Here is an 11,557-nt window from a genome sequence, read left to right as displayed (position 1 = left end):
CTCCTGTTGCTAAATGTTTTCCAAGAATATATTACAATCTTTCAATGGATTAGGCTTCTGTGATTTTTTTTCAAATAATAGGTTCACCAGGGATGTGATAGCACAGAAGCTTTCTAAGGAATTTGAACCCCTTTCAATGATGCCCATGTAACCAGCATCCAGGACCCTTTCACAGGGACAAAGATTTCTCTTATCACCAGCTCAGACCCCACATGCACACTTCCACCTTTCAATGGAAAAGCATTAGATGGAGGCAGCTAAATATTGCAGTGGATAGAGCACTAAACCTGGAGTCAGGAGGATGTGTAGTTCAAATCTGGCCTCAGACACTTATTAGCTGTGTGACCTTGGGCAAATCACACCTGATTGCCACAAGCATTTTAAAAGAGAGAAGCATTAGACCCACAATTGAATGCTTTGGTTCTTTAGCAATTTTCATTCTTACTATCAGATCTCTAAAATCTATGCACAGAAGTTAGGAATTTTAAGGTATGGTGGAAAGCATGCTGGATTTGGAGTCAGAAATCTGAATTTGAATTCCAGTTCTGCTAATTACAACCTCTGTGACTCTGAGCAAATCAATTCCCTTCTCTGGGTCTCAGTTTCCTATTCTGTAAAATGAACTAGATATCTATAAAATTCCTTTCAACTCAGATACATGATATGGCCCTAGCTGTGTGGGCCTGAGCAAATCACTTCTTTCCTCCAGGCTCAGTTTCCCTATCTCTAAAATGATAAGGTCTCTGAGATCTCTCCCAGCCCTCAATCTGTGGTCCTAGGATCTCTTGAGCTTTTCCTTGGTATTGCTAGCTCCTTTTAAATCTGGGACATTCATCTGTGAGAGAGAGCTGCCAGGTATGTTACCATGTGTAATGCATTTATTTTTCAGCTCTCCCAACACAGAACCTCTTACCTCCACCCAGCGAGCCTCTGAATATTCCAGGCAGGAGGAACTTAGGATAGAGATCAGGAATAGTGATTTCATTGGGATAGAGAACTCTAAGGTGAGGGAAAGCCCTCTACCAATGCATGTTGGCACCTTTCCTGAAATTGATAGTCTTTGAGAAGGTCAGAGTATCAGAAGTATCCTGACTTACAGAGCAATTATATTTCAACTATCTTGTGCTGCCGTAGCTCAAGGCAAATATTGTTGTGCCCCTGGGCCTCACAGTTATTAAGGAAGATGCTGGCTAATACTTTTTCTTTCTTTTTTGGGGGTCCTCCCCAAGTCAAAGGAGAAAACTAACTTCATCCAGGAATCTCCAGGTTGGAAAGGAACATGCAGCATCTTTCTGGCTCAATCCATATGGGAACAAGAATGCCTTCTAAAATATCTTTGATTGACTCACCAGTCCTATTTTCCCACCAGGCTTGAACAAAATAACACACATTTTATTGACTTAGACTGAAAAAAGTAAAACCTTTTATACACAATAGAACCAGACTCCTGTCTTCAGTTTCTCAATGAAATTTCCAGTTTTGATGAACACCCCAAAAGAAATTTACAACATTGATGGAAACTTCAATTCTGCTGAAAGTAAACCTCTCCCCCCACCACTCTCCCATGACCAGAAGGGTATAAGTATAGGAGCCCTGAGTATTCGAAGCCTGAGAAGGACAGAACAAAGAGTCTAAATACACAAGTATGTCCAAAGAGTTGCTATTTTTCCCTAAGAAGGATTGGGGTTTTAAAAAAAAACACGCACACAAACAAACAAGCACGTAAAACATCTCCTTTGGCTCTGCCAAGTGAATCCCTCAAAGTCCCGCCTGGCTGAATGGAGGCTCCTAAATCAGCTGGCTGGGGCTGTTTCCAAAGAGGAGCGGGGTGGGAAGCTGGCCAGCTTGGGCTCGGGGTCTGGGCAGCCCTAGCAACCTCCCAATTCCTAGGCTTCACAAACAGGTCTTCATCTTGCTTCAAAGGGAGGGGAAGCAAATCCAAATCCCAGATAGCTGCAGCTTGGGCTCCTGGGATCTTAAAAATATTGATTGCCCTTGTTGGACCCAAACTTTTAGTCTAGATCCTCCAAAGTCTACCCAACTCAAAAACCACAGCACCAGCTGATGGCTCCCTTGGGTCAGCCTCACCTCCCTCCCTTTATTTTTCACACACACACGCCCCCATAGCCTAGTCCCACTGAGGTAGGAATCCCCATTTCCAGGGAAAAGTCACCTCAACTCATCAACTACAAACACAAATCAGAATCCCAGATTGTTACCCTTTCTGTTTTTTAACAGGAAAAAAATCGACTGAAGGTCTGAATCAGAATTTGTTTCCAGAAAGAGCGGTGGGGGTGGGGAGTAAGCCTTAGGTCTGGAAACGAGTAAGCCACTGGCCAGACCCCAGCTCCGTCCCTGGAGCCCTCCGAATATGTGACGGTTTAAAGAACTATCCTGGAAATTTTGCTCTTCTAGGCGGGGTGGGAGTGGGGAGAAATTCCAGTGAGAAAGCTGGAATTCCAGTGTAGTGTCTGACGTCAGAGATCCAGGTTGGGAAAGAGGGGGAGACCTGGGGAGGGAATTCCTGGGGAGCGTCTGACGTCAGAAATCTAGTTGGGCGGAGGGTGGGGAAGAGAGCTGGGGTGGGAATTCCTGGGGAGCACTTGCAGTCAGAAGTCCCGCTTGCGGGCGGCCACCGACACTCCACGGATGCTGGACAGCTCCTGCTCCCCCCCAGTGGATGGGCAGGGGTGTGCCTGCAGTCGGGCCTGGGGCTCGGTAGCCTCTTCCAGGGTCCCCAGGACTTCGAGGGTGGCAGGACCCAGGGCTCTGCGCAAAGGCACTGTAGCTCCTGGGTGGCCCGCTGACAGCAGGAGCACAGCCTGGCTGCAAGCAGGTCGTCTGCGGCTGGCCCAGCGCCCAGGGGTCGCCCAGCAGGTAGAGCGGACGCTGGGACAGACAGCAGGGCAGCTCGGCTAAGGCGAGGGGCGGAGGCGCAGGGGACCCCCCAGTTGGGGGCACTGGTGGCTGCGGGACGCGGGGGCGAGGACGCCGGCGACGGCGGCGGCGATAATCGCCCTGGTCGAACATATCCTGGAAGGCCGGGTCCAGGGCCCACAGGTTGCCTTTGCGCTCTCCGGGGGCTCCGGGGCCGCCGTCCGGGGGAACCTTCACGAAGCACTCGTTGAGGCTGAGGTTGTGCCGGACGCTGTTCTGCCAGCCCTTCTGGTTGCGCTCGTAGTAGGGGAAGCGACCCACGATGTACCGGTAAATCCCACTCAGGGGCAGCCGCTGCTCGGGGCTCTCTTTGATGGCCATCGCGATCAGCGCTACGTAGGAGTAGGGGGGCTTCTGCAAGGGATCTGGCTCTGTGCCCCTGGTCAGCTCGGCTGTACTTCTGCAGACGAGAGCCTCCGCAGAGGAAGCCCCAGAGGGCATGGGCTGGGCAGCGAAGTCCTGAGCAGCCATTGCCAGCCTCCTGCGCTTAGTGGGTTCTGGATAAGGCGCGCCCTCTCCTCTGAGCCCCTGGACGAACCCGAACGTCCAATGATCTCCTCTGCACCTTTCTCTTCCTCCCCGGCCGCTCCTTCCCCTAGATCCCGGCAGTCTCAGTTTGGTGTCTCAGGTAGTGCAGAAGGTCCGAAAACGAGAATCAATTGTCAAATGTCCTCCCTCCCCCGAGTTCGAGTCAAGCGCAGGCCGAAGGATGGAGGATCAGCCTGCATCTTCGGGTTACAAGTTAAATTCGGCAGGCCATTCTTATCAAAGCGGATGTATACTCTCTGGAAAGCGAATCCGTTAAAACGAAATTCTGTAAACTAAGCCCAATTTTCTCCCTGGTTTCCATAGTAGAGTTGAAGGTGCGTTCCCGCCCCTGGACTCAGCCAGAAGCCATTGACTTATAGTCCACTGCACTCACTTTAGCAGTTTCATGAAAACTGGAGAGTGGAGACGTACCCCTATTCCTTCCCTATCCTTTACCCTTTAGCTGCCCAGATGTTATTTCTCCCTTCCTCAGTACCTTTCCCTTCTCCCTCCCTATCCCCGGCTCCTGCTCAAGAGGACTGTCTTTCTCTCAGAGCCTCCCCACCAGCAGAGCAGTGTCTGCGACGAGAACTTCCTCCACTCTGCTTCTAGGCTGTGAGCTGGAGGGAGGAGTTCTTGGCAGCTGAGAAGGTGATCAGAGCTTAAAATTCTGTCTCCCGGGAGCAACCCTCCCCTCTATGCTCCTCAGGCTGGTTTTATTTTTAACCCTTAAGCCGTATTACACGTGGATGTGTTTTCCCCACTTAACACTTGTGTCTGGCAGGAGCAAAATTTAGACAAAGTGAGAGGCCCCTTTGGCATGGAGGTGAGAATGGTGGTGGTGAGTATTCTCTGGTAAGAAAGACTGACTCCTCCCCCAGGCCAAGAGGCCCGCGGCCACCCTTACAGGAAACACAGGCAGCTGTGCCCAGGGTCTCTGGAAAGCTGGGGATCAAGTCAGAAATATAGCCCAGCTACTTCAGCTCTGATCTACCCTTCTTTGTGGCTTTAAAAAAATAATAACAGTAGTTGATATTTGTATAGATTTAATGATGACGAAATACTTATACGTAGATCATTTCATTAAAATTTACATGCGTGATCTCATTAGAACGACAAGATAACCTTGTGAGATGGGTGCTAGGGGTTTTATTCTCTCCATTTTAGTGGGGCACAGAGAGTCAGGTACAACTAGGCTGAGTTCTGCATGCTACACACGAGTGGGGTGACCCTGGGTACACAGGGTTTTTTGGTGCTCTAGGCACCCCTCTGACCCTAGAAAGTTAGAGAATGAGGGGCGGGCCTACTTTTGGTAGAGTTTCCACATCCAGAAGTTCCCTAAACCAATAAAAAACAGGTTTTATCCCTTCAGAGATGAGCAGTCTTAGAGAGGGGAAATGACTTGCTATTCTCAGTGTCTGAGGCAGGATTTCCAACCTAACTAGTTGTCTTCTGATTCCAAGTCCATACCAATACTTTCTAAAAGGAAGTTTCTCCATCTTATACCAGCTGGTCCCAGGGAAATCCAAGAGATTCCCTAAGTCTAGGCATGATTCCCTACTGAAGAGCCTCTTCAGCTTCTAACAGTTTGAAGTCCCAGAGGCAGCGTGGCAGATGGGCAGAGTGCTGGACTTGGCATCAAGAGAGCCTGGATTCTAATCTCACCTCCGACATCTAGTGACTGTGTGAACATGAACTCCTCCCTATCTTGTCAGTTTTCTTAAACATTATTCCCCTTTGCTCATCCTATGGTCCAACCACATTGTTCTACTTTCTTCTCCCCACACAGCACTTTATCACCTCTCTCCTCCTCATCAATGTCTCTCAGTGTTTCTGGTTTCCTTCAAGATTCAGTTTCAATGTCTGGGTGATAGAGGAGGTCCCCTAGAATTTAGTGCTTTCGTCTTTGAGGCTACCTTCCATATACTCTGTGAGCATCTTGTATGTACCAATTGATGTCTGTGTTTTCTCTCCCATTAGATTGTAAGCTGCTTGAGGACTAGCACAGGTTTTGCTTTTTCTTTGGTTCCCCACTGCCTTCCACAAAGAAAGCACTTAATCAATTTTTGTCCATTGATTTAACTTTCCTGAGCATTCATTTACTTATCTGTAATAATCATTATTTTATAAATGTTTTATAATATATTACATTCTTGTTATATATTTATAATATGTTATGTATTATATAAATGGGGTAGCTAAATCAGAAAGACATCTTCATGAGTTCAAAGCTGACCTTAGACACTTACTGGCTGTGGGACCCTTGGCAAGACACTTAATCCTGTTTGCTTCACTTTCCTCTTCTGTAAAATGAGTGGTATACAGAAATGGCAAACTGCTCCAGTATCTTTGCCAAGAAAATCTGAAATGGCATCATGAAGAGTCAGACATGACTGAGAAATGACTGAACAACAAAATTACATAAATATATTTTATGTTTATAATGTATATTTATATATGTATATACAACATACAATTATGTGATTATATTATGCAATGATATGCAATAATATATAAGATTATATACAATTTAACAATAGTAAACATATAGTGCTTTAAGTTTGCAAAGCACTTTACAAATTTTATTTGATCCTCCCAATAGCCTTGGGAGGTAGGTGCTATAATTATTCCCATTTCACAGATGAGGAAACTGAGGTACAGAGAAGTTAAATTACTTGCTCAGGGTCACATAGCTATTACATATCTGGGGCTGCATTTGAACTCAGGTCTTCCAGGCTCCAGAGTTCCAGCTACAGCACCACCTAGTGCCCTAAAATGGCAATGATAATGATTACAGTCTTGGAGGCTTAAAATTTACTGGAAATAGACATTCCAGCAAAGTGGGCTGGAGAAAGCCTTGGGCTAAGAGGAAACACTGATGGAAATGTCCAAACTCCAGATGCAGGTTTCAGGGCTGCATCTCAATCTCCCCACCAGCAAAGCTGATTATTCCTCTTGACCTTTCTTTCAGAAAACTCCCCTGTCTCTCACAGCTCTCCCCTCCTCCCACTTTTTCTGACCTGTCCCCACTTCCCAGTCCAATAGCATCATCCCTTTCTCCCTTCCTCCAACCCTCCCTCCTTCAGGGCTCCATTGTCCTTACTAGGAGGGTAGGACTCAGAGCCCAAAAGAATCTCAGACACCATCTGGTTCAAACTACTCATATTACAAATGGAGAAACTGAGGCCCAAAGTCACACAGGGTAGTACTCTCTGACTGTCTGAGCTGAGATTCGAACCCAGGTCGCCTGACTCCCAATTTCACCATCTTCCCACCAGCTTCTCAAACAGCATTTTGTTCACATCTCTCTGATTCACATAAAAGGATGGATTATAAATATCTTGAAACAGTTTGGTGCCAACGGGATGCAGACTTGGATTTAGAGTTGGAGTGTCTGGTTCCAATCCTATCTGTGCTATTTACTGCCTGTGTAACCTTGGGAAATTCACTTAACCTCTCTGGTCATCAGTTTTCTTAACTGTAAAATGGGAGTTAAAAAACCTCCAATCAACTACTTGCCCTGCCAGAAATCCCTTTTTAAACCTTAAAGTATGATACAAATGTGAGTTGTGATTATAACTATTATCTCTGATTTAGAGATTGGACTACTCATGTTTCAAATCTCTACCTAATCTTGGACTAGCGGTGAGGTGGAACAGTGAATAGAGGGCTGGGTCTGTAGTCAGGAGGACTTGAGTTCAAATCTGACCTTCCTTGATGTGTGACCTGTCTGCCTCAGTTTACTCAGCTGTAAAATGAAGATCAAAATAGCATTTGCCTCCCAGGGATATTGTGACCTTGGGCAAGTCACTTAACATTTGTCTGCCTCAGTTTCCCCATCTATAAAATGGGGATCATAATAGCACCTTCCTTGCAGGATTGTTAAGATCAATTGAAATGTATGTAATGTATGCTTAGCATGGTGTCTGGCACATAGTAGGTTCTATGTAAATACTTACTAAGCTTCCTCATCTGCAAAATGAGGGAGGTTGCCCCTAGTTGATCTCTAGTCTATTCTACTCCATATCTTAAGGTGAACACTATAATTAGTCCCTTCACCTCCATAAGTCTGTTTCCTTATCCATAAAATGGGGATAATAATCCTCAGTACCTACCTTACAGGGCTGTTAGTCAATTAATAAGTTTTTATTAAGCACCGACTAGGAACTAGGTTCAGTGCTCAGCATTGTCCTGATGCAAGGGCTTCAAATACTATAGAATGTGAATTTTCTTGCTTATTTTCATTAGGATCCCAGATTAGGCCTGGGAGCAAAAGCCTAGAAGTGACCTAATATAACACCCCCTCCTTCATTTTACAGATTAAGAAACTGAAGCCCCGGATCAGGACATTGACATACCCACAGATATCAAGGTGGTCAGACATCTAGTAATTGTCAGAGGCCAGACTCAAAGAATCCAAAGAGAGGAAGGTATTGTAGACACAATGAGGCAAGTGGCAAAGGCAGAAACATAGGCAGTGAGGAAGATTTGTCTAGAGAGCTGCATGTGCTCTCTTGAACACACCTCTCTCTGGCTTGGCCCCCACTCAACTGCACTGTGCTACCCTCCCCGCCCCTGCTATTAATCTCTCACCTGGGTGGGTTAGCTAAATCCCACACTTAAGAGTGGGCCTTCTGAAGTACCAACCGCCTCCAGGAACAAGGTGGTCTCATTAAGTCTCCAGCCTTGTAATTTGGGCTACAGCTTGGCACCAACACCTGTTGTTTTGTTCAACAAGGTGTGTGTATTGGGGGACTGGAGGGGGGGGTGACTGCCAGGCTTATGCTGATACTTGCCAGGAGAGCTGTCTGCAATTCATTGGAACCTAACATATGTATTCCTTCCAAATTGTCAATAAAATCTTACCAGTTCCCATCAACCTGGCACTGGATTTCTGAAAAGAAAACCAAAAGTCTTCTTCCCTTTTTCTTTCAAGATTTAATTCATTTGTTGAATTTCCCCGGCCTCAACTTCCGACCTGGCCCAGTCCATAACTCCCCCATTGACTTTTCCATCTCTGCCCCATAATCACACAGGCAAGGACTTCACCCAAGGATGTGCTGTTGCCAAGTGTTTAACAAGTGGCTTTCCAGTAAACACACACACAATATACCCATAATTTTACATTTAAAATCTGCATTACTAACATTTTCTCCATTACACTCCTAGGTTAGCAATCAGCTCTGCAAGCCCATAGGAGCTGGTTCTAGCACACCCATGTTTTTACCTCTGTAATCTCTTCCTTTGATTGGAGATTGGATCCTTAATTTGTGGAAGCACCCACACCTGCCATGTTCATTTTAAACCCATAACTCTCTTGACTACTTTTCCACCTTGTCCCTTGCAGGCTCTTATCCCATCTCACTCTTTTCAATGACTGTGCTGTGCTGTCTTATCCCTTTAAAATGTAAGCTCCTTGAAGGAAGGGACAGTCTTTCTCTTTGTTTGCATTTATGGTTTTAGTGCTTAGCACAGTAGCTGGCACACAGCAAGCACCTAATACATTTTGCTTTATCTCCCAATTACATGGGCCTTCGAAATGCTTTCCTTCCTTTATAGGGTGTGTTAAACCCATTGCTTCTAAAGATAAGGTCATGGGCTCATAGTGTTAGAGCTGAAAGGGACTTTAGAGGCCAACCCTTTCACTTTATAGATGAGGAAAATGATGCCTAGAGATGTGAAGCAATTTGTCCAAGCTCACAGAAGGAGTAACAGAGCCGGAACTTGAGCCCATCTCATTGGATTCCAATTCTGCACCATGCTGCCAAAGCTAGTTGTGGTGTAACAGAAGCAGCTCTGGTGTTGGAGTCAAAAGACATGAATTCAAATCTAATCTCAGACACTAGGTAGAACGGGGGGTAATGTAGTGAAGCTGGGATTTAAAGTCAGGAGTGATGAAAAGCATCCAACTCTTTGATTCTACCATGATGCCCTGAAGGCATGGGATATGACCCGGTTGGTCTCTGACTTTCTATGACTCATTTTTTTAAACATCAACCAAGTATTATCTGTGTATGGGGCACTGGGGACATACAAAGTTTAGACAAGATACTATCCCTGTCCTCACAGAAAGAGTTCAATCTAATAGCATTTCCTGAGCTATGAAATATTGTATGAGCCTGGGCCATTGTCACGGAGTTTATTCTGCCCCTAGCCCTACCAGTGATGAATTGAGAGTTCAGTCTCCAGTCTTGGTCACACAGAGTAGTCACTTCTAGGTTCTTCTTCCCTAACTACCTTGTCTCTAAGATATATTCATTCAGGGTATGTATGTGTTTGTGCGTATATGTACATACACATGATAAATATAAAACATGTAAATAGATGACATAATAATATATGTTTGTTGTTCAGTCATATCCAACTCTTCATGACTTCATTTTGGGGTTTTCTTTGCAAAGATACTGGAGTGGTTCCCCACTTCCTTCTCCAGCTCATTTCGTAGATGAGGAAACTGGGGCAAACAGGGTGAAGTGACTTGTCCAGGGTCACACAGCTAGTAAGTGCCCAAGGCCGATTTGAATTCATGAAGATGAGTTGTCCTGATTCCAGGTCCAGTGCTCTATCATCTTTACCACATAGCTGCCTGTAACATAATATCTAACATAACAAATAATATATAATATATATTTAAAATACCCTAATAAATATAGAATATGTCCTATTTAGTATATTACAGAAATATAATAGAACATGCATTTAATGTGTCATTAAGTATATTTATACAGAACTATAAATATATTAAGCAAAATGACAATATGATGTAAATATATTGTCTAAAATAATAAAATTTGTGGGTATGAAGAGCCTCAGATAGGCTTGGGGACACTTCCCTGTTTTCTTAGAGAGAAGGAGGGATTGGGAAGAAGTGTCTTGGGAAGGAGAAGGAGCATGTCTGAAAGATTGGGCCTGCTGGACTTGAAGCCCTGGGCTCAGACATCTTGGACATTTGCAAGCTCAGTGAACTTATTCACTCAATCTCTCTGAGTCTTGGTTTGCCCAATGGTGAAATGGGGACAGTACCTGCCCTAGATTTCTCTGATGAGAAAAAACCCCCCACATGTCAAGGATTTTGTAACTGTTAGAGGGCTACATGGATGCTAGTAATTATTAAGGTCAGAGGAAGGGAAGCAGCCCTAGTAGCAGTTTCCTTGGCTCAGCTTAACTTCAATGTTCTGCTGCAAGGCTCACCTTGCCTGAGATGTCACCAGCCAGGTCAAGTTTCTCTCTGGGGGCTTGGTCCTGGTACAGGCCTGGACACTTAGCTCCTGGTTTTCAGGCTGGCTGACCAGACTTGTAGAGCAGGGAAGGGTTCTTAACCTTCAGTGTGTCACAGACCCCTTTGGAGAAGCCTATGGGCCCTGAGAATATTTTTATATGTATGAAATAAAATGCATAGAATTACAAAGGAAACCAATTACATTGAAATCGTTTTCTCGCTCTGTGTGTATATGTGGGCATTTGTGTGTACGTATGCATATGTAGTATAATAAACACATGCATATACACATGTACATATGTTTATAGATTCCAGGTTAAGAATTCCTACTATGGGGGCCCAAGTGGCCTAAGACTTGGAAGGGAGAGGGGCAACAATGGTGGTGGGGATTTTACAGATAGGCAGATGACTGGGTGCTTCCTTCCTGGCAACCTCTCCCTCTTCCGCATCCCTCTTGTGTTCCTATCACTCCTCATACCTTCCCACCATGCTCTCTGGAACCCTTGTTCTATTGTTAATAAAATAGGTAATAAACCACCCTTCCCCAGAAGCCTCTGCGTTTGTGTGTGTAACTTAACCATTGACAAGGGCAGGGTCTGTCTTTTTTCCTCTTTGCACTTGGCACAGTGCTTGGTTCATAGTGGGGACTTAATAAGTGTTTATCGAATGAATGAATGGTAGATACTTAATAAACCCTCATTGATGAAAAATGCTCCTTGGCACACGCATCAATAAACAAGTTTGACTTAGGAGAGGGTGCTAATAACTAAAGGGTGGAGTCTTCATTTCTGATGGATCTTTAAGGAAGCTAGGAATTCTTAGAGAGAGGGCTGAGAAAAGAGGAGATAAACAAAGAACACGGTGGGTAGAGAT

General features: G+C 45.0%; 1 protein-coding gene across 1 annotated transcript; it reads right to left on the bottom strand.

Annotated features, from left to right (window-relative positions):
* Positions 1-1,371: 1,371 nt before the first annotated feature.
* On the bottom strand, positions 1,372-4,369 carry LOC140504171 (forkhead box protein D4-like 1). Its single transcript, XM_072608794.1, has one exon. It carries the CDS (start codon positions 3,406-3,408, stop codon positions 2,542-2,544), a length of 867 nt encoding a protein of 288 aa, XP_072464895.1. The 5' UTR covers positions 3,409-4,369; the 3' UTR covers positions 1,372-2,541.
* Between the last annotated feature and the right edge of the window lie 7,188 nt (positions 4,370-11,557).

Source organism: Notamacropus eugenii, chromosome 5 (assembly GCF_028372415.1).
Source record: "Notamacropus eugenii isolate mMacEug1 chromosome 5, mMacEug1.pri_v2, whole genome shotgun sequence".
Taxonomy (NCBI): Eukaryota; Metazoa; Chordata; class Mammalia; order Diprotodontia; family Macropodidae; genus Notamacropus; species Notamacropus eugenii.
The sequence above is the reverse complement of the archived record's forward strand: the minus strand, read 5'-3'. Positions and strand labels throughout refer to the sequence as shown.

Coding starts and splice junctions, on each gene's coding strand:
- LOC140504171 (XM_072608794.1), bottom strand. CDS start 3,408: ATGGCTGCTCAGGACTTCGCTGCCCAGCCCATGCCCTCTGGGGCTTCC.